General features: G+C 49.4%; 1 protein-coding gene across 4 annotated transcripts in view; it reads right to left on the bottom strand.

Moving 5' to 3' along the window:
- Positions 1–2,920: 2,920 nt before the first annotated feature.
- The window catches only part of LOC144678831 (glycoprotein-N-acetylgalactosamine 3-beta-galactosyltransferase 1-like), a 47,814-nt gene continuing 24,776 nt past the window's right edge, over positions 2,921–25,958 (bottom strand). The window contains exons 2-5 of one of the 4 annotated variants that reach the window (XM_078538783.1): positions 24,917–25,162; positions 23,744–23,827; positions 21,917–22,584; positions 2,921–3,388 (exon numbers count right to left, since the gene is read on the bottom strand). In XM_078538783.1, the coding sequence (XP_078394909.1) occupies positions 3,239–3,388; positions 21,917–22,584; positions 23,744–23,765 (840 nt within the window). In that variant the 5' untranslated portion in view covers positions 23,766–23,827; positions 24,917–25,162 and the 3' untranslated portion in view covers positions 2,921–3,238. Of the gene's footprint in view, positions 3,389–21,916; positions 22,585–23,743; positions 23,828–24,916; positions 25,163–25,958 lie in introns of those variants that run through there. The other 3 variants (XM_078538784.1, XM_078538782.1, XM_078538785.1) reach the window with 3 other exon arrangements.

The following is a 25,958-nucleotide window of genomic DNA, read 5'->3' as shown; positions in this document are numbered from 1 at the left end:
TTTGCCCCTAGGTATTTCACCCTTTAAATAAAGAAAATGCTGCACACAAAATAGTTACGGTATGACATTCTACCATACAAAACTGCATTTGAATGAATGTAAATAAACTTTCCACAAGTTGAAATATTCTAAGTAACTTCATGTAGATGCTTTAAAAAAAAAGCATTTCTAATGGTGGGTACTTTTAATGCTGAAAATTCATCTCAAAAAATATTTTTAAACTACTGGCCCCACATACAGAGGAAACTTTGTCAATATTTGGAACATGAAATCAGTCCAACTGATTGCGCTATTTTTCTTTGTTCGCCTTAGGTTTTGAAGCAACTAGTCAAAACATCAAGTAAACTAGATAGCTTTTTTTAAACAGACTAGCATCACTTAACTTATCTTAAAGCAAACCCTAACTTATCTTTCTCTTTCAACTGGTTAATGATGTAATGTGCATTTCCATCATTGTACTTTTGACTACAGAAATATTTTTCTTTGGAAGCATATGTTACAGCAAGAAAACAAGGTTACAAACTGACTTCTGACTACCTGCAAGGAAGAAAAAGAACTTGAGTCTTGAAATTGTGCTGTAGGTAGTGACTCAACACTTATATTTTGTTCTTCTGCTCTCTTCTATTCATATTTAAAAATCAATGAGTTGCTGCCTCCTTTAAAGACCAGAGAAATTATAAATTAATGCATTAACATTGATATCTTTTATCTCACAGCATAATTACATGGTCTTATTACCAGAGACAAGCAGGAAATTAGTACTGTTTGCATATGGTGTAGGATGATTTATTAATATCCAAAATAAATTAGGCAGATATAATGGAATGTTGTAGCAAGCTGTTAAAAATGTACTTGAATAAAAATTGATACTTGAAAGAGGACAGGATTAAGGTTAACTAAAATGGAATTCCAAATTGTCTTGTGCCAGTTTTAAAACACTTTGATATCACAACTAAAATGTAAAGTTCCTTGTATTAAGCCAGAGTTGTGTAGCAATGTAGATCTGTTAGTTTAGCACTCATTTTCATTTGTTCATTATGTTTGCTTTTTGACCTCCTTGTGGCATAGTTTTATCCAGGTGGAAAATAATGCATGGGAGAGGTCAGTTAATACAGTAGATATTGTATAGTTTCTACTAATTAACAATTGTGCAGTGACACTGAACAAAGTTATTCATTCAGCTCATCTTTACAAACAATAACATTAAATAAGCATGCATAGAAGAGTATTTTTGTATCCATTAAAATGTGTAGTGCACAGCAATTACACTGTTACTCCAAAAACATTTCACATCATGTTTTCCATCTCTCACAAAATCAACCACAAAATCATTTGTTTAAAATTAAGAGATAATCCCCATATGAGCTGTGTAAACAGGGCACCCAGATATACAAAAAGTCAAATATTTTCCCCGAATCTATATACAGGTAGTGTATTTGTATAAAATACTCTCCTTTATACAAGTGAGAATTGAAAATCCGAATCAGTAGCAATTTCCAACTCCAATCATTAGCTTACATAGTGAGATGACTTTGACATTGGTGTTAAAAGCATGTTCATCTGTTATTTATAAATTGCTTGGTAGTAGACTTGTTTGTTTTTAGGTAAGAGAACAAGAACCAGAACATTTCTATTCAATGAATTATTCAGACACTGGTGCAAAACTTAATCCCTGTCATCACATGTTCCTAATTCTAATTTCTATTTTTTATTAGAGATTCAATACCAAATCCAACAACTGTATTGGTATAATTTAAAAGTAGGAAATCTGCAACTTTTAATTTAACAGTCATAAAGTGTATTTTCAGATTACATAGATGCATGCCTAATCCATGTTGCTTTAAAAAAATGATTTCTGAGGTGCAGCATTGTTTAAGGCAAATTGAAGAGCTTTAAAAATGTCTTTACAAACAGGTGGTTAGAATTTTAAATTCTCTAAACCCATATGGAAGCAGAGTTCATCAAATCTTTGGGAATTAGATAGGTTTTTGACATTAGAAATGTTAGGAGGCATGGATTGTGAAAAAAAATTGTGGGATTGAACAAATTACCTCATGCAGTGAAAAATTTGCATAGACTGACAAAATAGCTTGTTTCTATGCTATAAAGTCAATCATGGTTGGCCCTCAACATATTCAGGCTAAAGACACTGATTTCACAAATGCAACTTTAAACTGAGTGCAGTACCTGTTATAGGTTTAATATTTTTTAAAAATAAAAGTAAATATTGCAAGGCTATAGGAAGAGAGCAGGGGAGAATAACTAATTGGATAGCTCTAGCTGTCACAGGTACAAAAAGGCAAAATGCAAGATTCTATGGAGATAATTTTGACTGTGTGTGTGATAGTGTAAATGGGTGATGGTGAACTGGCAGCCCATTTTACATTTCTCCCCATTTTTATTTCCACTGAAGTTAAATTTACCCCCATGATTAATCCCAAACTTCCAAAAAGTCACTTTCAACTTCAATTATGTATGTATGATCATTAATCACCACCTGGATAACATATGTAATGGCAAAGATTAATTTTTTATGGTCCCACCAAATATCTTACACTTCATTACCCCTTCTGTCTTGAGTCTTACGGGGCTCCAGTTCCAAAAACTATTGCAGTTCTCCAGTGTTGTCCCAAATGGCCATTTAGGTGTGTGACACAGAGCAGTTGTTCACCTACAAATGTCACTATCTGATCTTATTTCCATCCAATGTGCATGTTTTCCAGCAGGAATCACTGTGATCAGAAATAGGAAATCTGAATGTTCTTAATCCTTCCTAGCCCAGCAAAACTGAAGCCAACTGTGGTGGTCTCAACTGTTGCTGAGTTTAGGTAACCCAGCTAAGTCTAGCAATTAAGTTAGCTACATTTCTACTCTGTGACTAAACACCAAGAGTCAAGGTAGTATATTTTCCACTAAGTCATGGGAGAGCTATAAATGCTTTTATTTATAATGATACAAAATTTTTTGCTAGCTACTTCAAGCCAGCAGAAAATACAATTGAAAGTAATCTGATTGGTGCCATCAGCTATTAGCTTCCATTCATGTGAATTCTAACCTTACATATAATTCTGGTGCATTGTAAGGCTTGTATGGTCCAGTGTAACTTGCATGAAGAGAAGTTCTAAAACATTTTTGATGATCATCAAAGTCTTCATCATTAATTTCTAACATTTGCATTTTTACAACTTCTTCAATTGCTGTGTGTCTGAAACAGAACCAGTACAGAAATTTATTTTGTTTACTCCAGCTTCTTTGGTAGGGAGTCTGGATTATACCTAAACTTGTAGCCATAAGGTCGTAGATGGTAAGTCATGTATTCCAAATAGTACATGGTCTTGGGATCAATGTAGTGAAATGACACTGCCAGATCAGAACAGCATCCAGGACCCTGAGAAGAAAAAAAACTGCATCAAAAAAAATTCAAATGTGTAAATCTGGTACCAAATTTTTAAACAAAGGCTGAGTGCCTATTGAGTGAACCAATCAGCAGTCTGTGGTTGGAGAAGCAGCGAACACCAGCAGCAGTGAGACTACGGTGGAAAAAGGGGGTTTCAAGAGGAGGAGTGACAAGGAGAGCGGCTGGCTGGGCATGAGGGTGGCAGGGGGCTGGCAGGGGCTGTGGGGAGAGACATGTTGCGGGGCCTGTTCGGAGACACAGAGGCTGAGAAGGCTGGGTGGGGGTATGTGGTGAGAGAGCGCAAGGGGGGGAGAGAGAGCGTGAGGGAGAAGAGAGAGAGCAGGAGGGGGGTGGAGAAAGAGAGAGCGCAAGGGGGGGAGGGAGAGAGAGAGCGCGAGTGGGGGAGAGAGAGCGCGCGAGGGGGAGAGAGTGCGCGCGGGGGGAGAGAGTGCGCGCGAGGGGGGAGAGAGAGCGCGCGAGGGGGGAGAGAGAGCGCGCGAGGGGGGAGAGAGAGCGCGCGAGGGGGGAGAGAGAGCGCGCGAGGGGGGAGAGAGAGCGCGCGAGGGGGGAGAGAGAGCGCGCGAGGGGGGAGAGAGAGCGCGCGAGGGGGGAGAGAGCGCGCGAGGGGGGAGAGAGAGCGCGCGAGGGGGGAGAGAGAGCGCGCGAGGGGGGAGAGAGAGCGCGCGAGGGGGGAGAGAGAGCGCGCGAGGGGGGAGAGCGAGCGCGCGAGGGGGGAGAGAGAGCGCGCGAGGGAGGGGGAGAGAGCGCGCGAGGGGGGGGAGAGAGCGCGCGAGGGGGGAGAGAGAGCGGGTGACGGGGAGAGAGCAAGCGCGAGAGAGAGAGCGAGAGAGAGAGCGCGCGAGAGAGAGAGAGAGCGCGCGCGCGCGAGAGAGAGCGCGCGAGAGAGAGAGCGCGCGCGAGAGAGCGCGCGCGAGAGAGAGCGCGCGAGAGAGAGAGCGCGCGAGAGAGAGAGCGCGCGAAAGAGAGTGCGAGAGAGAGAGTGCGAGAGAGAGCGTGCGAGAGAGAGCGTGCGAGAGAGAGAGTGCGAGTGAGAGAGTGCGAGAGAGAGAGTGCGAGAGAGAGAGTGCGAGAGAGAAAGCGCGAGAGAGAGAGCGCGAGAGAGAGAGTGCGAGTGAGTGCGAGGGAGAGAGTGCGAGGGAGAGAGTGCGAGGGAGAGAGTGCGAGAGAGAGAGTGCGAGAGAGAGAGTGCGAGAGAGAGAGAGTGCGAGAGAGTGCGCGAGAGAGTGAGCGAGAGAGAGAGTGCGCGAAAGAGAGTGCGAGAGAGAGAGTGCGAGAGAGAGCGTGCGAGAGAGAGAGTGCGAGAGTGTGTGCGAGAGAGAGTGTGAGAGAGAGAGTGCGAGAGAGAGTGCGAGGGAGAGAGTGCGAGAGAGAGAGTGCGAGAGAGAGAGTGCGAGAGAGAGAGTGCGAGAGAGAGAGTGCGAGAGAGAGAGTGCGAGTGAGAGAGTGCGAGAGAGAGAGTGCGAGAGAGAGTGCGAGTGAGAGAGTGCGAGAGAGAGAGCGCGAGAGTGTGCGAGAGAGAGAGTGTGCGAGAGAGTGCGCGAGAGAGTGAGCGAGAGAGAGAGTGCGAGAGAGAGAGTGAAAGAGAGAGAGCGAGAGAGAGAGCGCGCAAGAGAGAGAGAGAGCGCACGAGAGAGAGAGCGCGCGAGAGAGAGAGAGCGCGCGAGAGAGAGCGCAAGAGAAAGAGTGCGAGTGAGAGAGTCCGAGAGTGAGAGAGAGAGAGTGCGCGAGAGAGAGAGTGCGCGAGAGAGAGTGCGCGAGAGAGAGAGTGCGCGAGAGAGAGAGTGCGCGAGAGAGAGAGCGTGAGCGAGTGCGCGAGAGACAGCGCGCGAGAGAGAGCGCGCGAGAGAGAGCGCGAGAGAGAGAGAGCGCGAGTGAGAGAGTCCGAGAGAGTGCGCGAGACAGAGTGCGCGAGAGAGAGAGAGAGTGCGCGAGAGAGAGTGCGCGAGAGAGAGCGCGTGAGAGCGAGCGAGCGAGAGTGCATGAGAGAGAGAGCGTGAAAGAGAGAGCGTGAGAGTGAGAGAGTGCGTGAGAGCGCGAGAGAGAGCGTGAGAGCATGAGAGAGCGCGCGAGAGAGAGTGAGCGCGAGAGAGAGTGAGCGCGAGAGAGAGTGAGCGCGAGAGAGAGAGCGCGAGAGAGAGTGCGCGAGAGTGAGCGAGAAAGTGCGCAAGAGAGTGCGCGAGACAGAGAGAGCGCGAGAGAGAGACAGCGTGACAGAGAGTGCGCGAGAGAGCACGCGAGGGGGGCGAGAGAGCGCGCGAGGGGGGCGAGAGAGCGCGCGAGGGGGGAGAGAGAGCGCGCGAGGGGGGAGAGAGAGCGCGCGAGGAGGGAGAGAGAGCGCGCGAGGGGGGAGAGAGAGCGCGCGAGGGGGGAGAGAGAGAGCGCGCGAGGGGGGAGAGAGCGCGCGAGGGAGAGAGTGCAAGTGAGAGTGAGAGAGCACGAGAGAGTGTGTGCGAGAGAGTGCGAGAGAGAGTGCGCGAGAGAGAGAGTGCGCGAGAGTGTGTGAGTAAGAGAGTGCGCGAGAGAGAGAGCGCGCGAGAGAGAGCGCGCGAGAGAGAGCGCGCGCGAGTGAGAGCGCGCGCGAGAGAGAGAGAGAGCGCGCGCGAGAGAGAGAGCGCGAGAGAGTGCGCGAAAGAGAGTGCGAGAGAGAGAGTGCGAGAGAGAGCGTGCGAGAGAGAGCGTGCGAGAGAGAGAGTGCGAGTGAGAGAGTGCGAGAGAGAGAGTGCGAGAGAGAGAGTGCGAGAGAGAAAGCGCGAGAGAGAGAGCGCGAGAGAGAGAGCGCGAGGGAGAGAGTGCGAGGGAGAGAGTGCGAGAGAGAGAGTGCGAGAGAGAGAGTGCGAGAGAGAGAGAGTGCGAGAGAGAGAGTGCGAGAGAGAGAGAGTGCGAGAGAGAGAGAGTGCGAGAGAGTGCGCGAGAGAGAGAGTGCGCGAAAGAGAGTGCGAGAGAGAGAGTGCGCGAAAGAGAGTGCGAGAGAGAGCGTGCGAGAGAGAGCGTGCGAGAGAGAGAGTGCGAGGGAGAGAGTGCGAGAGAGAGAGTGCGAGAGAGAGAGTGCGAGTGAGAGAGTGCGAGAGAGAGTGCGAGAGAGAGAGCGCGAGAGTGTGCGAGAGAGAGAGTGTGCGAGAGAGTGCGCGAGAGAGTGAGCGAGAGAGAGTGCGAGAGAGAGAGTGAAAGAGAGAGCGCGAGAGAGCGAGAGAGAGAGCGCGCGAGAGAGAGAGAGAGCGCACGAGAGAGAGAGCGCGCGAGAGAGAGAGAGCGCGCGAGAGAGAGCGCGAGAGAGAGAGTGCGAGTGAGAGAGTCCGAGAGTGAGAGAGAGAGAGAGTGCGCGAGAGAGAGAGTGCGCGAGAGAGAGAGTGCGCGAGAGAGAGAGTGCCCGAGAGAGAGAGCGTGAGAGAGTGCGCGAGAGACAGCGTGCGAGAGAGTGCGCGAGAGAGAGCGCGCGAGAGAGAGCGCGAGAGAGAGAGTGCGAGTGAGAGAGTCCGAGAGAGAGAGAGAGTGCGCGAGAGAGAGTGCGCGAGAGAGAGAGTGCGCGAGAGAGAGCGCGTGAGAGAGAGCGAGCGAGCGAGAGTGCATGAGAGAGAGAGCGTGAAAGAGAGAGCGTGAGAGTGAGAGAGTGCGTGAGAGCGCGAGAGAGAGAGAGCGTGAGAGCATGAGAGAGCGCGCGAGAGAGAGTGAGCGCGAGAGAGAGCGCGAGAGAGAGAGCGCGAGAGAGAGTGCGCGAGAGTGAGCGAGAAAGTGCGCAAGAGAGAGAGTGCGCGAGACAGAGAGAGCGCGAGAGAGAGACAGCGTGACAGAGAGTGCGCGAGAGAGCACGCGAGGGGGGCGAGAGAGCGCGCGAGGGGGGCGAGAGAGCGCGCGAGGGGGGAGAGAGAGCGCGCGAGGGGGGAGAGAGAGCGCGCGAGGAGGGAGAGAGAGCGCGCGAGGGGGGAGAGAGAGAGCGCGCGAGGGGGGAGAGAGAGCGCGCGAGGGGGGAGAGAGAGAGCGCGCGAGGGGGGAGAGAGAGAGCGCGCGAGGGGGGAGAGAGAGGGCGCGAGGGGGGAGAGAGAGAGCGCGCGAGGGGGGAGAGAGCGCGCGAGGGGGGAGAGTGCAAGTGAGAGTGAGAGAGCACGAGGGAGCGTGCGAGAGAGTGTGTGCGAGAGAGTGCGAGAGAGAGTGCGCGAGAGAGAGAGTGCGCGAGAGTGTGAGAGTAAGAGAGTGCGCGAGAGAGAGAGCGCGCGAGAGAGAGCGCGCGCGAGTGAGAGCGCGCAAGAGAGAGAGCGCGCGAGGGGGGAGAGAGAGAGCGCGCGAGGGGGGAGAGAGCGCGCGAGGGAGAGAGTGCGAGGGAGAGAGTGCGAGAGAGAGTGCCAGAGAGAGAGAGCACGAGGGAGCGTGCGAGACAGTGTGTGCGAGAGAGAGTGCGCGAGAGAGAGTGCGCGAGAGAGAGAGCGCGAGAGAGAGAGCGCGAGAGAGAGAGCGCGAGAGAGAGTGCGCGAGAGAGAGAGCGCGCGAGTGAGAGCGCGTGAGAGATGGAGCGCGAGAGAGAGGGCGCGAGAGAGAGTGCGAGGGAGAGTGCGAGGGAGAGAGTGCGAGGGAGAGAGTGCGAGAGAGAGAGTGCGAGTGAGAGAGTGCGCGAGAGACTGCGAGTGAGAGTGCGAGAGAGCGCGAGGGAGAGTGCGAGAGTGTGTGCGAGAGAGAGTGCACGAGAGAGAGAGTGCGCGAGAGAGTGCGCGAGAGTGAGTGTGCGAGAGAGTGCGCGAGAGAGAGCGCGCGGGATAGAGCGCGTGAAAGAGAGAGAGCGTGAGAGAGAGTGTGAGAGAGAGCGCGAGAGAGTGAGCGCGAGAGAGAGCGCGCGAGAGAGCGTGAGAGAGGGCGCAAGAGAGAGTGCACGAGAGAGAGAGTGCGCGAGAGAGAGAGTGCGCGAGAGAGAGAGAGTGCGCGAGAGAGAGAGAGTGCGCGAGAGAGAGAAAGTGCGCGAGAGAGAGCATGAGAGAGAGAGCGAGACAGAGAGCGGGCGCGAGAGAGTGCGCGCGAGAGAGAGTGCGAGTGAGAGTGCGAGACAGAGTGCGAGACAGAGTGCGAGACAGAGAGTGCAAGAGAGAGAGAGTGCAAGAGAGACAGAGTGCGAGAGTGCGAGGGAGAGAGTGCGAGAGAGAGAGTGTGAGAGAAAGAGTGCGAGAGAGAGAGTGCGAGGGAGAGTGCGAGAGTGCGAGAGAGAGAGTGCGAGGGAGAGTGCGAGAGAGACAGTGCGAGAGAGTACGCGAGAGAGAGCAAGAGTACGCGAGAGAGAGCGAGAGTATGCGAGAGAGCGAGAGTACGCGAGAGAGTGCGAGAGAGTGCGAGAGTACGCGAGAGAGTGCAAGAGTACGCGAGAGAGTGCGAGAGTACGCGAGAGAGTGCGCTAGAGAGATAGAGTACGAGGGAGAGAGAGTGCAAGAGAGCAAGAGAGTGCGCGAGAGAGAGAGTGCGAGAGAGAGAGTGCGAGAGAGAGAGTGCGAGAGTGCGAAGGTGAGTGGGAATATTTGGGAGTGAGAGAGGGATGAGTGTGGGAGAGAGAAAAAGAAAGAGAGAGAGAGAGAAAGGGAGAGTTTGTGTGTGTTTGTGTGTGAGAGAGAGCGCGAGAGGTAGAGTGCGAGAAAGAGAGGTAGAGTGCGAGAGATAGAATGCGAGAGAGAGAGACAGAGTGCGAGAGAGAGAGATAGAGTGCGAGAGAGAGAGATAGAGTGCGAGAGAGAGAGATAGAGTGCGAGAGAGAGAGATAGAGTGCGAGAGAGAGAGATAGAGTGCGCGAGAGAGAGATAGAGTGCGCGAGAGAGATAGAGTGCGAGAGAGAGAGATAGAGTGCGAGAGAGATAGAGTGCGAGAGAGATAGAGTGCGAGAGAGATAGAGTGCGAGAGGGAGAGAGATAGAGTGCGAGAGGGAGAGAGATAGAGTGCGAGAGAGAGAGATAGAGTGCGAGAGAGAGAGATAGAGTGCGAGAGAGAGAGATAGAGTGCGAGAGAGAGAGATAGAGTGCGAGAGAGAGCGCAAGAGGGAGCGTGAGAGAGTGCGAGAGAGAGTGCGCGAGAGAGAGCGAGAGAGAGAGACAGCGCGAGAGAGAGAGCGCGAGAGAGAGAGCGCGAGAGAGCGCGCGAGAGAGAGAGAATATGAGAGAGAGAAGGCGAGACAGAGCGAGAGGGGACGCGAGACAGAGCGAGAGGAGACGCGAGACAGAGCGAGAGGAGACGCGAGACAGAGCGAGAGGGGACGCGAGACAGAGCGAGAGGGGACGCGAGAAAGAGCGAGAGGAGACGCGAGACAGAGCGAGAGGAGACGCGAGACAGAGCGAGAGGAGACGCGAGACAGAGCGAGAGGAGACGCGAGACAGAGCGAGAGGAGAAGCGAGACAGAGCGAGAGAGCGCGAGAGAGAATATGGGAGAGAGAGAATATGGGAGAGAGGAGGCAAGGCAGAGCGAGGAGACGAGACAGAGCGAGAGGAGACGCGAGAGAGAGAGTGCGAGAGAGAGTGCAAGAGAAAGAGTGCGAGAGAGAGATAGGGTGCGAGAGAGTGCAAGAGAGAGCCCAAGAGAGAGAGCGCAAGAGGGAGAGAGCACGCGAGAGAGAGGGCAAGAGAGAGAGAGAGCGCACGAGATAAAGAGCGCGCGAGTGAGAGAGCGCGCGAGTGAGAGAGCGCGCGAGTGAGAGAGAGCGCGAGTGAGAGAGCACGAGAGAGCGAGCGCAAGAGAGATAGAGCGCGGGAGAGCGAGCACGAGATGGAGAGAGAGAATATGAGAGAGTGAAGGCGAGACCGAGCGACAGGAGACGAGAGACCAAGCGAGAGGAGACGCGAGACCGAGCGAGAGGAGACGCGAGACCGAGCGAGAGGAGATGGGAGACAGAGCGGAGGAGACACAAGACAGAGCGAGAGAGCGCGAGAGAGAGCGTGCGAGAGAGAGCGCGTGAGAGAGAGAGCGTGAGAGGGCGCAAGAGAGAGTGCGCGAGAGAGAGAGTGCGCGAGAGAGTGCGCGAGAGAGAGCGCGAGAGCGCGTGAGAGAGAGCATGAGAGCGCGAGAGAGAGCGTGAGAGAGAGAGCGCAAGAGAGAGAGCGCAAGAGAGAGCGTGAGAGAGAGAGGGCGCGAGAGAGAGCGCGGGAGAGAGTGCGAGTGAGAGTGTGCGAGAGAGAGTGCGAGAGAGAGTGCAAGAGAGAGAGAGTGCGAGAGAAAGAGTGTGAGAGAGAGGGAGAGTGCGAGAGAGAGTGCGAGGGAGAGAGTGCGAGAGAGACAGTGCGAGAGAGACAGTGCGAGAGAGAGTACGCGAGAGAGTACGCGAGAGAGAGTGCGAGAGAGTACGCGAGAGAGTACGCGAGAGAGAGCAAGAGTACGTGAGAGAGAACGAGAGTACGCGAGAGAGAGCGAGAATATGCGAGAGAGTGAGAGTACGCGAGAGAGAGCGAGAGTATGCGAGAGCACGCGAGAGAGTGCGCTAGAGAGATAGAGTACGAGGGAGAGTGCAAGAGAGCAAGAGAGAGTGCGAGAGAGAGAGTGCGAGAGAGAGTGCGAGAGAGGGAGTGCGAGAGTGCGAAGGTGAGTGTGGGAATATTTGAGAGTGAGAGAAGGATGTGTGTGGGAGAGAGAAAAAGAAAGAGAGAGAGAATGGGAGAGTTTGTGTGTGTTTGTCTGTGTGTGAGAGAGAGCGCGAGAGGTAGAGTGCGAGAAAGAGAGGTAGAGTGCGAGAGAGAGAGATAGAGTGCGAGAGAGAGAGATAGAGTGCGAGAGAGAGAGATAGAGTGCGAGAGAGAGAGATAGAGTGCGAGAGAGAGAGATAGAGTGCGAGAGAGAGTACGCGAGAGAGTACGCGAGAGAGTGCGAGAGAGAGCGAGAGTACGCGAGAGGGAGAGACTATGAGAGAGAAGGCGAGACAGAGCGAGAGGGGACGCGAGACAGAGCGAGAGGAGATGCGAGACAGAGCGAGAGGAGACGCGAGAAAGAGCGAGAGGAGACGCGAGAAAGAGAGGAGACGCGAGACAGAGCGAGGAGACGCGAGACAGAGCGAGAGGAGACGCAAGAAAGAGCGAGGAGACGCGAGAAAGAGCGAGAGGAGACGCGAGACAGAGCGAGAGGAGACGCGAGACAGAGCGAGAGGAGACGCGAGAAAGAGCGAGAGGAGACGCGAGACAGAGCGAGAGGAGAGGCGAGAAAGAGCGAGAGGAGACGCGAGAAAGAGCGAGAGGAGACACGAGAAAGAGCGAGAGGAGACGCGAGAAAGAGCGAGAGGAGTCGCGAGACAGAGCGAGAGGAGACGCGAGACAGAACGACACAGAGCGAGAGGAGACACGAGACAGAGCGAGAGGAGACGCAAGACAGAGCGAGAGGAGACGCGAGACAGAGCGAGGGAGAAGCGAGACAGAGCGAGGGAGAAGCGAGACAGAGCGAGGGAGAAGCGAGACAGAGCGAGAGAAGCGAGACAGAGCGAGAGGAGACACGAGACAGAGCGAGAGAGCGCGAGAGAGAGAGAATACAGGAGAGAGAGAATATGGGAGAGAGAGAGGAGGCAAGGCAGAGCGAGGAGACGAGACAGAGCGAGAGGAGACGAGACAGAGCGAGAGGAGACGCGAGAGAGTGCGAGAGAGAGTGCAAGAGAAAGAGTGCGAGAGAGAGATAGGGTGCGAGAGAGTGCAAGAGAGAGCCCAAGAGAGAGAGTGCAAGAGGGAGAGAGCACGCGAGAGAGAGGGCAAGAGAGAGCCCAAGAGAGAGAGAGAGAGAGCGAGAGAGCGCGCGCGAGAGAGAGCGCACGAGATAAAGAGCGCGAGTGAGAGAGAGCGCGAGTGAGAGAGAGCGCGAGTGAGAGAGCACGAGAGAGCGAGCGCGAGAGGGAGCGCAAGAGAGATAGAGCGCGAGAGAGCGAGCGCGAGATGGAGAGAGAGAATATGAGAGAGTGAAGGCGAGACCGAGCGACAGGAGACGTGAGACCAAGCGTGACGAGACGAGAGACCGAGCGAGAGGAGACGCGAGACTGAGCGAGAGGAGACGCGAGACCGAGCAAGAGGAGACGGGAGACAGAGCGGAGGAGACACGAGACAGAGCGAGAGAGCGCGAGAGGGAGAGAATATGAGAGAGAGAAGGCGAGACAGAGCGAGAGGGGACGCGAGACAGAGCGAGAGGAGACGCGAGACAGAGCGAGAGGAGACGCGAGACAGAGCGAGAGGAGACGCGAGAAAGAGCGAGAGGAGACGCGAGAAAGAGCGAGAGGAGACGCGAGAGTGAGGAGAGGCGAGAAAGAGCAAGAGGAGACGCGAGAAGGAGCAAGAGGAGACGCGAGACAGAGCGAGAGGAGACGCGAGACAGAACGACACAGAGCAAGAGGAGACGCGAGACAGAGCGAGAGGAGACGCGAGACAGAGCGAGAGGAGACGCGAGACAGAGCGAGGGAGAAGCGAGACAGAGCGAGGGAGAAGCGAGACAGAGCGAGAGAAGCGAGACAGAGCGAGAGGAGAAGCGAGACAGAGCGAGAGAGCGCGAGAGAGAGAGAATATGGGAGAGAGAGGGCAAGAGAGAGCCCAAGAGAGAGCGCGCGAGAGAGAGCGCACGAGATAAAGAGCGCGCGAGTGAGAGAGAGCGCGAGTGAGAGAGAGCGCGAGTGAGAGAGCACGAGAGAGCGAGCGCAAGAGAGATAGAGCGCGGGAGAGCGAGCGCGAGATGGAGAGAGAGAATATGAGAGAGTGAAGGCGAGACCGAGCGACAGGAGACGAGAGACCAAGCGAGAGGAGACGCGAGACCGAGCGAGAGAAGACGCGAGACCGAGCGAGAGGAGACGGGAGACAGAGCGGAGGAGACACAAGACAGAGCGAGAGAGCGCGAGAGAGAGCGTGCGAGAGAGAGCGCGTGAGAGAGAGAGCGTGAGAGGGCGCAAGAGAGAGTGCGCGAGAGAGTGCGCGAGAGAGAGTGCGCGAGAGAGAGTGCGCGAGAGAGAGTGCGCGAGAGAGAGCGCGAGAGAGAGCGCGTGAGAGAGAGTGCGAGTGAGAGTGTGCGAGAGAGAGTGCGAGAGAGAGTGCGAGAGAGTGCAAGAGAGAGAGAGTGCGAGAGAGTGAGAGAGAAAGAGTGTGAGAGAGCGAGAGAGAGAGTGCGAGGGAGAGTGCGAGAGAGAGTGCGAGGGAGACAGTGCGAGAGAGAGTACGCGAGAGAGAGTGCGAGAGAGTACGCGAGAGAGAGCAAGAGTACGCGAGAGAGAGCAAGAGTACGCGAGAGAGAGCGAGAGTATGCAAGAGAGTGAGAGTACGCGAGAGAGAGCGAGAGTATGCGAGAGAGTGCGAGAGTACGCGAGAGAGTGCGCTAGAGAGATAGAGTACGAGGGAGAGTGCAAGAGAGAGTGCGAGAGAGAGTGCGCGAGAGAGAGGGAGTGCGAGAGTGCGAAGGTGAGTGTGGGAATATTTGAGAGTGAGAGAAGGATGTGTGTGGGAGAGAGAAAAAGAGAGAGAGAATGGGAGAGTTTGTGTGTGTTTGTCTGTGTGTGAGAGAGAGCGCGAGAGGTAGAGTGCGAGAAAGAGAGGTAGAGTGCGAGAGAGAGATAGAGTGCGAGAGAGAGAGATAGAGTGCGAGAGAGAGAGATAGAGTGCGAGAGAGAGAGATAGAGTGCGAGAGAGAGAGATAGAGTGCGAGAGAGAGTACGCGAGAGAGAGAGTGCGAGAGAGTACGCGAGAGAGTGCGAGAGTACGCGAGAGAGTGCGAGAGTACGCGAGAGAGAGCGAGAGTACGCGAGAGGGAGAGAATATGAGAGAGAAGGCGAGACAGAGCGAGAGGGGACGCGAGACAGAGCAAGAGGAGACGCGAGACAGAGCGAGAGGAGACGCGAGAAAGAGCGAGAGGAGACGCGAGAAAGAGAGAGGAGACGCGAGACAGAGCGAGGAGACGCGAGACAGAGCGAGAGGAGACGCAAGAAAGAGCGAGGAGACGCGAGAAAGAGCGAGAGGAGACGCGAGACAGAGCGAGAGGAGACGCGAGAAAGAGCGAGAGGAGACGCGAGACAGAGCGAGAGGAGAGGCGAGAAAGAGCGAGAGGAGACGCGAGAAAGAGCGAGAGGAGACACGAGAAAGAGCGAGAGGAGACGCGAGAAAGAGCGAGAGGAGACGCGAGACAGAGCGAGAGGAGACGCGAGACAGAACGACACAGAGCGAGAGGAGACACGAGACAGAGCGAGAGGCGACGCGAGACAGAGCGAGAGGAGACGCGAGACAGAGCGAGGGAGAAGCGAGACAGAGCGAGGGAGAAGCGAGACAGAGCGAGAGAAGCGAGACAGAGCGAGAGGAGACGAGACAGAGCGAGAGGAGACGAGACAGAGCGAGAGGAGACGCGAGAGAGAGAGTGCGAGAGAGAGTGCAAGAGAAAGAGTGCGAGAGAGAGATAGGGTGCGAGAGAGTCCAAGAGAGAGAGCGCAAGAGGGAGAGAGCACGCGAGAGAGAGGGCAAGAGAGAGCCCAAGAGAGAGAGAGAGAGAGCGAGAGAGCGCGCGCGAGAGAGAGCGCACGAGATAAAGAGCGCGAGTGAGAGAGCGCGCGAGTGAGAGAGCACGAGAGAGCGAGCGCGAGAGGGAGCGCAAGAGAGATAGAGCGCGAGAGAGCGAGCGCGAGATGGAGAGAGAGAATATGAGAGAGTGAAGGCGAGACCGAGCGACAGGAGACGTGAGACCAAGCGTGACGAGACGAGAGACCGAGCGAGAGGAGACGCGAGACCGAGCGAGAGGAGACGCGAGAGGAGACGGGAGACAGAGCGGAGGAGACACGAGACAGAGCGAGAGAGTGCGAGAGAGAGCGCGAGAGAGAGACAATACGAGAGAGAATACGAGAGAGAGTGAATACGAGAGAGAGAGAATACGAGAGAGAGAGAGAGAGAGAAGGCAAGGCAGAGCGAGAGGAGACGAGACAGAGCGAAAGGAGACAAGACAGGGTGAGAGGAGACAAGACAGGGTGAGAGGAGACAAGACAGGGCGAGAGGAGACAAGACAGGGCGAGAGGAGACAAGGCAGGGCGAGAGGAGACAAGGCAGGGCGAGAGGAGACAAGGCAGGGCGAGCAGAGACAAGACAGGGCGAGCAGAGACAAGACAGGGCGAGCAGAGACAAGACAGGGCAAGAGGATACAAGACAGGGCGAGAGGAGACAAGACAGGGCGAGAGGAGACAAGACAGAGCGAGAGGAGACGTGAGAGAGAGCGAGAGGGTGCGAGAGAGAGACAGTGCAAGAGAGAGAGTGCGAGAGAGTGAGAGTGCAAGGGGGAGAGAGTGCGAGAGGGGAGATAGAGTGCAAGAGGGGGAGAGAGAGAGTGCGAGGGGGGAGAGCATGATGGTGGAGAGCATGAGGGAGGAGAACACAGGGAGGAAAGCGTGAGGGGGAGAGAGCAAGGGGGGAGAGCACAAGAGGGGGTGGGGGCGAGCAGCGAGAGTTTGTGTGTGTGCGTGTCTGTGTTTGAAAGAGAGCAAGTGAGAGTGAAGGAGACTGTGTGAGAGAGAGTGTGAGGGAGTGTATATGTGTGAGAAAGGGGGAGAGGGAGAGAATAAGATAGTGAGAGTGTGTGTCTGTATGAGTGTGAGACAGCGAGTGCGAGAGTGTGAGAGAGTGTGAGAACGTGTGTGTGCGCGCATGTGCATGTGTGTCTGGCTTCACTCCCAATCTCAGGTGCTCACTCACTCTCACACACCAACACATACTCACGCCCACTCACACAGTGGGTGAGTGAGCACCCGAGACTGGGAGTGAGCCAGACATGCATATTTTGACCTTCTCACACACTAATGGTCATCTTTCTGAATTGCTCTTCTTTAAAAACATTATCAATTTATTGCACTGACATTGCCTTATTTTTGCTCAGCAAGTTGTTCCTTTTCTTCTTACTTCAATTTTTTTTGGAAATTCATGTTTAATGTTATGCCAACCCTTATCTTTCTGAAATTTGCTCACTGGCCCCTCGAGTGAGAGAAAAAATGGAAATGCGCCCCTCCCCAACCCCATGCGAAAAGGCCTGGTTTAAAACAATTTCATACCTGGCAAATACTGAGTTAAAGCTTACAAAGAACGTTTTGTCACACTTCCCACTCTTTCAATAGAGTTGGATAAGTCATCATAAGTAAATGTTGAACATTTAATGTCAAGATTAATTGAGGAAATGGTGTGTTCAAAGTTCAAATACACAATCAATAGATTATGAAGCATGGAACAATCAGCTTTGCACCATTCTTTGTATTTCAGACAGATCTGCACTGTTCTTATCCAGTCTGCGTTGAAGATTTCTAAATACAACCACTGCCTGATTTCCAGAGTGTATGTGCACTCTTGGGAGGTCCATTCTACTGAACTTCTTGTGCAAAGGGCCATCTTTGGGCAAGATTTCTCCACGCCTCTTAGCACTATGCTCGATAGGGTTGTGAAAAAAATGAGAAACTTTTTTTCAGATTACTACAGATTAGAGGTAGCAGTTTGATTGATGCATTTTGTGATATATTTAAAAAGCAGACTTTAAAGTTAAAGATCAGTTCAACCAAACTGATTATCGCAGGATAGGGAGGTGATAAGAGTTGTGCAATGCCTCAATAGAAGTCACATGCGACTCTTAAATAAATAAACCTGAGCATGCGGTACACTTTCACACTTGGATCAGGAAATGAAGGTTAAATGAGCATAACCCTGAATGGAATCAGAAACAAAATATGAAGAAAGATTGATTTCTCCAAATCCTTTAAGAGGAAAAATGTATAGGGGGTTCACATGGATCAATATAGGACCATACAGAAATAGGTTAAAATATTATTCTGAAGGGTAAAAAGCAACATGGACATTTTAATACTTCAACAGCATAAGAGCAGTTAGATAAAGGCGAGAACCCTGAAAAATGCAGATTATACCAAAACACAATATTTCCTAAAAGGCATGAAACTTGTAAATGTAGACGTTCAGTGAGACTTGAGTGTACTCCTACAAGGAACGCAAAGTTATTATGCATCTACAGCAAGCGATTAGGAAGGCAAATGGCAAATTGGCCTTTAATGATTAGAGAACAAGAATATGGTGAGAAGCTGTGTAAGTTGGGCCTGTACTCCTGGAGTTAAGAATGAGGGGTGATCTCATTGAAACATAAGATTCTGAAGGAGCTTGACAAGGCAGGCACAGAGGTTGTTTCTCCGGACTAGAGAACTGAGAACATAAAAACCCAGTCTCAGGATAAGGGGCTAATCATTTAAAACTGAGATGAAGAGTAATTTCTTCACTCAAAGGGTTGTGAATTTTTGGGATTCTCTACCCCAGAGAGTTATGGATGTGGCATCATTGAAAATATTTAAGGCTGAGTAGACAAATTTTTGGCCTCTCAGGGAATCAGGAGGTATGGGGACCGAGCAGGAAAATGAAGTTGAAGCCCAAGATCAGCCATGATCATATTGAATGGCAGAGCAGGCTTAAGAGGCCGTATGGTCTACTCATGCTCCTATTTCTAATGATCTTATGACCCTCCAGCTCTTAAGATATTCAGACACAATGGGTGGAATCATATCAACTTCATCCCTTCCTGCAATGGCAAAACTATTCAGGGTCGAGAACCCAACATCTTCATGTACTTTCCCAGAACAAAACAATTAGCAGCCTGTCTTCAGGTTCCTCGATCAATCATGGAGGATGCGTGGGATGACCCACCTAACAGGCGCTGAGCAGGGCTCCCACTGGCAGCACCTGCTTGGAGAAAAACAAGCAGTATGAGCGAAGAAAGAGCCAGGTCATGGATGTGAAAGGCTTCCTCTTCCCAACCCACCCCTCCTCCCGACCCTAGTTCAAAGTTTCATCCTTGAAGATCATGCTGCAAGTAGTAAGAGCACGGAGAGAAGTCCTCCTCCTAGAGAATGGATGGAAGAGGTCAGCCAGTCTTGCCAAGCAGGCATGGTATGAAGTTGCAGAAGAGTGTGCTGGCGAGGGCCAGGATCCAGTGCCATTAAAGGTTCAATCACCTCATGAGGTCCAGCAAGGTGAGTGTCCTGCAACTTTCAGCTGGCAGCCATCACCCTCTCAATCTCCCTAGCAGTCTTCTAAACGACTGCTATAACTGACCCGTTAGTCACACACGTTGCTTTCTCTCCAGCTTCCACCTCATATCTCCATGTCAAAAGACAGCATTCACATTTAACTGCAACCTTATGACCTCTCACTACCATTCCAGTCACCCTCCTCAAATGCTCACCTTCCATCCTCAGCAATCAGTTAGGGGTGTGAGGTCTCTAACTCTGTCTTTTCGCATCCACAACTAAAGGGACAGGCACAGAACTGGAAGTGGAGCTGCAGTCATGACCATCCTGACCTTGCTGGAGGAAGAAGCCCTGCAGATCAGCAGGACAGGCTGTCGGCAATGGAGAGACGGGGGTGGCCCCAGGGACTGGTGACAGCATTCAATGTCACACTGAAACTTGGCACTTGGCTGTTGTTTATCATATTAAATTGATGTCACCAGTGCATCAAATGTCATGCTATGAACTATGCTGCCTTGGTACCTTATTTCACTAAAGTTCAGCACTAACTCATGTCTTTCATCTCCCACAGGTGCATTAAAAATGCCAGAGGAGTTGAAGGTGCTGTGGAGTCTTCAGAAGAATGCACTGTCACATTACTCTTTTGCACCCTCCACTAGTGCAGATGCACAATCCTTTTTGGGTCCAGATTCTCAGTTTAGATAGGGTGGCACATGGTAAGGAGCACATCACACATGAGCTGGAGAAGGGAGTATCCCTGTTGGAGGGTGCAGGACACTTCAAGCCTTGCTCACCTGGACACAGATGCTGAGCCTCCGGATAATGCAATGAGCTTGTGGAGCAGCAAGGGGAAATGTGTGTGTCCCTGTCAGAATTTCCCAAGGCATGCATGCTCTTTCATAGAAAATTGAGGAGTCCATCTCTAGTAGGAGTACCGTGATGCCTCAGGCATATGTGCAAATAACCACCTCCACTGAAAGAGTGGCCAACCTCCTGAAGAATCAGATGTGGCAGGTCACTGAATAGATGCTGGCCCACAACAATGGCCTGCACAAGTTGGTTGCTACTTTGCAAAGCATTAGACAAAGACTCACCTTGATAGCTAAACGTTATGCTCAAATGTAGCCAAATACTCTCCACTTTTGGTTAGTAGGGAAGTGCAGGTGGGCCCTGAGAGGGAAGATGGAGAAAGGGCTGATGGCAGCGGGGGTTCTTCTCAAGGCTGCTCGACACCCTGTCTCCAATTCTGCTGAAGCCATGTGTGTAATACCATATAGGAATAAGATGAAAACTTAAGAGGAAAAGGTCTTAGTTGAACAAAAGGAATCACTTGTATGTTTATTGCATTGTATTTGTTAATGTGCCATTGAAGCACTTTATTTCAAGGATGGCTTGAGTTCTTGAGACTTACTTATCGTCATGGCATTAACTTTGTTGGATAACACATTGACTGTTATCAGGTAAATGCACCTGAATGACGTGAGCCCCACTAATGAGAAGGTAAGGCTGTGAATGTGATGGGTGGAATCGTGTTTGTAAGGAAGAGGTTTGCTGATGGGGGGGCCAAGGATCATGATGGGATGGTTTCAATGCAGCAAACACAGTTCTCAAGTGAAACATGCCTGGGTGAGGAAGTTGCAGGATTCTCAGAAAGGCAGGTCTGAGGCAGGATAAAACAATGCCACAAGATCCTGCTCTTCCTCCCAGGATGACAGGTGCTCTCCACCATCCTCTGACTTCAGTGCCATATTATGCAGGGCTCAGCACACCACTATAATCCAGGTGACCCTTGATGAGACATATTGATCAGTCAAGGCAACAGCACCTCATTTTCAGCAAGCCAATGGTTTGCTCCAGTTGTACCTCTTTTGTGCCTCTACAGTGGGGTTCCTCAAAGGAGTCATTAAACAAGTTTTCAATGGGGATTTCTTTTGCCCCACAAGCCAACGGCTCAGGCTGTCTAGTAGAGAGAAGAGTTGTAGAACCAGAGGCTGCTGTAGGGTGCTGTCGTGGCACCTTCCTGGATACTTGGCACACACTTGCATAATCTTCTTTCGATGGCCACATACCAGCTACACACTGAAGGTGTGGAATGCCTTCCAGTTGACAAAAACTGTTCTGATGGTGCCTTGCTGGCCACATGGGTACAGTCTACAATCTCCTAGGCCTGTGGAGATCCTGTGAGGGAGGTAAAGCCCACAGCTCTCTGGGTTGAACTGGGCTGATTGGTCTCAAATTTACTGTAGTTATGAGCCCTCGTAAAGCATTGGTTGATAGACAGTGCATGCTCATCACCTTCTTCCAGTCAGATACCAACATAGCATTTCTGCCTTTCAGAAGGGGCATTAAACAGAGGACCCAGTCTGCCCTCTCAGGTGGATGTAAACAATCCTATAGGACACCATTTCAAAGGAGGGGTTTCTCTCCAGTGACCATGGGCCAATATTTATTCCTTGACTAACATCACTAAAAAAAATGATATGATCATTCTGAATTGCTGTCTGGAAGGTGTGCACTAATTGGCTGCCATGTTTCCCTACAATAGCACACTGTCTACACTTAGACTGTAAAACACTTTAGAAATCTAGAGGCCATAAAAGCGTCTACTGTTGGTTAATTTTTTCCAAATATGGTTACATAAAAGTCATTGAGCTAGATCAAAGAGCCAGATCATTGCTGTCTGCAATGAATGGGATTGGCACGATACTTCAGGCAGAGCCAAAACCAGTTTATCACCACTGCTCGATGTTTGAGTCTGAGGCTAACACCCGCTATCATTGAGCAAGGCACCCAGGGTAACTAGCTGCAGGGACTGGCATTTAACACTGGAAGCACTCCCCCAATTATTCCATCTTCTTTAACCATCCAACCAATATTCCAAGTCCTTGCATTACTTAATGTATAAAAAAGTCAGTAGCACAGGTGTCAAACATACAATCTCACGCAAATTAAATGTTTCTTTCCCCTCCAGAATGAGTTCATAATAATGCAGTGGTATATGATCTGTTAAAATGGGCAGGATTGCTGAGATGTAGAGCTTGAACAATACAACTTAACTTCAGGTTTTGTAATAGTAAACAACTTTACAAAGATGTTGTACATATTATTTGCACTGTGCAGTTCCAAGAAACTCATTTTTGGAAAAAATTAGAAAGGAAAAAGTTCACTTTTCAGATTTGAAGTCAATCTAAGGGCACCTTACAAGTTACTGACTTCTCAATATTTGTGAACCAAAAAATTCAGATGTGTGGAAAATTCCTAGATGAGAAACAACTTAGCATCATTTTTCCACATACAGATCAAGTGAAAAGAATATCTTCTCCTGCATTTGGGTGACTGTGACCAAAGATGCCTTTACATTACCACTGATTCTTAATGAATTTTTAAGTAGTGTAACTCAAAATGTAGTGAACTGCATTATATCTGTTTTATCTTTCAGTGAATTACACAGCCTGTTTTGGACCAACTTGTTCATGAAAGGTAATGATTGATGGGATTAAATGAAAATCATTGGTCAGCCTAAAAAAGTAATCATGTATGTATGATGCCTTACCTCCTCAGCAGGATAGAAACAATAGTTCCAGTACCAGAAATTCTTGGGTAGGTAACTTTTTGACAAATGATGCTCCGGTGGAAAAGGATGAAATGTTTCTTTTTTATTTGTGTCTCTGGAATCACCAGCTTCTACATTAACGGTTTCCATACATTTCCCCATGGCTAAATCTTCAGTAGATGTAAAATGAGTGCATTTCCCTGTCTTGAAGGCATCAACAAATCTTTTCAGTGCTTCCTTGCTTAACACATACCCAGCTCCACCACTCATGTATCCTTGCTTAACATATGGCTTAAATTTTCTTCCAAAGAATATAGGCTGATCAGGGGAGTACTTTGAAAGCAGCCAGCGCAAATTGTCAACAACCACATAAGTGTCATCATCTGCTTTCATAAACCAATCGGCATCATTCAAGTGATGCTCATGAACATACTGAAAAGCTTTGATAGTTTTCCAATATAGCTGGTCCCTGCCTTCTTTAACGCCCAGTCCCACTGTAGGGAAATTTTTGTCTTCTTCTGAGCTCATGAAAAGCACAACGTTACATTTTTTGCTCCAAGTGGCTTTGACATGTTTGGCCTTTGTGGCTAGGTTCTGAGGCCCAGTCATCACCCAGCAGAGGATTCGTACTCTCTTGTATAGCTCATCTGCAACACTTCTGTTTTCATCTGGGTAGAGAAGATACATGTATTTGTTTAAAATTAAAAAAATATTATCCAAAGGGAATCAGTTTAAAATATCAGCTACAATATTCAGAATATTCTGTACCCATATTATTTCAGAATACCCCAAAACTAGAGAACACTGAAAAAAAACATAACTATGGTAAATGTAGGGGTTCCGATAATACCTTGCATTTATCTTGTTCCTCCTGGTAAATTGCCATTCTTTGCTGACTGGGAAGAAAGACAAATTTTGAACTAAAGACTTCTGATTATTCAGCATAAGCTACTTCTTTTTGGGGGGTGGGGTGGTGATCAGGAGGGGTTGCTAGGGAGAGAGATGTGAACTGCAAATGAAAATTAATTGAGAAAAGACTAACACACTAGAAATGGTTCAGTCAAGAACTGAATATCCATCTGTGCCTGTGATAATGTCTCAATGTTTTTGATAATCTGAACTCTGTAGTTTCAGTTGGGGTTTAAAGTACTATATTGCTTGAGTGATCAAGTGTGGAGAAAACTGTAACATTTGTACAATCTATTGGGAAGTAATTACTTTATACCTGATAGACTTTACTGAGCTATCATATTTTATGTAAGTACCTACCAGCTGAGCCCTTTTTTTTTTGGTTTTTATGAATCAATCACTAACGTCACTTGTTAGCTAAGCTTGAGTTACAAATGGAGAGGGGAAAAAAATTGTATCATGAGGAAAATTCAAAATCCCATTACATATTTAGAGGATGGGGATAATTCTGTATGTAAACCAGAATGAAAGCAAGTTCAAAGAAATATTAAAGAAATGGCCATTGTATTGTTTTCTCAATCTTTGAACATAGAGGCGAACTGGCTGTTAAAGCCAGATGGGGGACAGAAAATCAATGCAATACTCCACAAAGACTCTTTCTCCCCACAGTATCCCTCATGGATGACTATTCCTGTGATCCATCCCTGTGAGCCAAATGAAGCCTTAAGTAGCAGGGTAAAAAATTAGAGAAAATGAGCAGGGACAGCTGAATCTCTGGAAAGGCTTGACTAATGGCGCTTTTAATATGAACCTATATAGCTGTTTTTTCCACATCTAATGATTTGTCTGAGATTTATGCAAATAAATTATTTTCACAATATAAGAACAATAACAGGCTAAGGAAGCTGAGCAGTCTACCTTTGTCTTTATTTTCCTTCATGTATATTAGTCCTGATTCTGGATTCCTTCTTCAGTCTTTTAGGAAAAGATGGGAGCAAGTCACTGAGACACATTTGGGAGGGCAAACAAGACAAGAGAATACAAAATAAACAGTGGGATACTGAGGTGTGTAAAGGAACAAAAAGACACTGAAGTGCATGCCCATGTCCTGAAAGTAGTAGGACATAAGGTGGTTAAGGTGGCACGTGGACTACTTTCCTTTATTAGTAGAGGCATAGAATATAAGAACATGGAGGTTATGCTAGAACTGTATACATTAGTTAGGCCACAGCTACATTACTGAGTGCAGTGCTGGTCACTGCATTAGAGGGAGCATGCAATTGCACTAGAGAGAGTACAGAGGAGATTTACAAGGATGTTGCCAGGACTGGAAATCTTTAGCTAAGAGGAAAGGCTGAATGGTTTAAGGTTCTTTTCTTGGGAACAGAGGAGGATATTTAATTGAGAGATAAAGTTTTTAGGGAGAACCTACTTCTCTTCCTAGATACTTAAAATATTTGATAGAAGGATTAGCGTGAAGTTTAAGGTAAAATGTTTAACAAGTACAGTAATGATGCTTTTTATGTTATCAAAAATGTTACTGCGGTAATAGACATCATGCATTTGCCAAGGAAGAGGTACAGTCAACATCGATCACTGTCAAAACCCTTCCTAGTGGCATTTTCAGATGTACATAACCAGAGGCTTTCTAAAACTTATTGCCATAAGGCATAAGAAAAAAAGAGATGGGGCAATAACACACAGCATGCTCTTTTTATATGGATTTGAAGCAACAACAACAAAAATGGGCCAATACAATTTGAGTTGAAATAAATTTGTTTTAGCAAGCATTTCCATGCCCCATCTGATGTTCTATTATAGCTAGCGGAGAAGCTCAAATTACTAATTTTTTGAGTTCTTCTCAACAGTTTCTGATAAGTGTACTATGACTTTACATTAATAATCCTTAGTGAGATTCAAGGCATTTGAAAGATCTTGTGCTTCAGATAGCATTTAGAAAAAATTCCGATTCATAATATTATCTGTGGTCACAACTACCTTATAATTTCCCATTACATATCAATAAAGCTTTATCAGGATTCAAATATCTATGTAACTCCACCACAATATTTCATAAAATTGGAAAGATACCTTTATGTTGACTGACATCAGCATTAAAGTTCATCTCTCCTTGAAGAGGTTGATGGGGTTGGTGGTGGTGAGAGTCCTCCAAGTGGCCATGAGGGTCATTGAGAAGCAGGTGGCTGTGCTGGGGTGCTTCTTTATTTATTGCACTAATCGCTAGATGGCAGATGACAAATCCTAATCCCAACCCACAACAAAACATGAGCAGAGAAATTAGAGACCGTCTCACTGCCATTTCCAAGCAGTAATGTGCTGGTGAAAAAGAAAGAAAAAATAGATTGCAGACATATTTCATTACAGGGCAAATTCACAAATGTCAACAGCCGATCAGGAGTTTGGTTCCTTTCATGCACCAAAACTTTAAAAATGACTCACTGAAACTTTCATCCTTTAATTTGTGTGGAAGTTCTAAATGATGGCCTTGATTACTACATGTTCCTTTACCTATGTACTTAATTCTATCACTTTTTTAAAAAACCAAGGACAAACAAGATGTATAGAAGATATAGATCAGCACAGGCAGAGGCAGGGGATAACTCATGGGCCTGGCAGTAGTAGAGCTGGGGGTCCTGGGTTTAGGTGACATTGAGGGACAATATTGGATTTGGTGGAACTGCAATGGGGCACTGCAGCCGGACAACACTATGGCAATGGATGTTGTTATACTTTAGGATCAGGACTTTCGTCCCTTAGAGTGTTTGGGGAGGAAGGAAGGGAAGGTTTGAAAGGCGATCAGTGGTGGTACAAAGGAGAGAAGGTTTGTGGTACGATGGATGCAGGGGTGAGGGGCTCTCGATTTGGACACAGGGATGCTGCAGCACTGCAGGAAACTTCTTTAAGAATTTTGAACATATTATGCACAAAATCCAGCAATTTCTGTTGTTGAGAAACAACCAGGCATTTTATAGAAGAACATTCACAAGATAAATTTCTCTACTGTTGTTAAAAGTCTCAAGGGCAATTAGGGATGGACAATGGACAATAAATGCTGCCTGACCAGTGACACCCACATCCCATGAACAAATTTTTTATAAGTGATCCTCAATCT

Source organism: Cetorhinus maximus, chromosome 3, assembly GCF_964194155.1.
Source record: "Cetorhinus maximus chromosome 3, sCetMax3.hap1.1, whole genome shotgun sequence".
Taxonomy (NCBI): domain Eukaryota; kingdom Metazoa; phylum Chordata; class Chondrichthyes; order Lamniformes; family Cetorhinidae; genus Cetorhinus; species Cetorhinus maximus.
The sequence above is the reverse complement of the archived record's forward strand: the minus strand, read 5'-3'. Positions and strand labels throughout refer to the sequence as shown.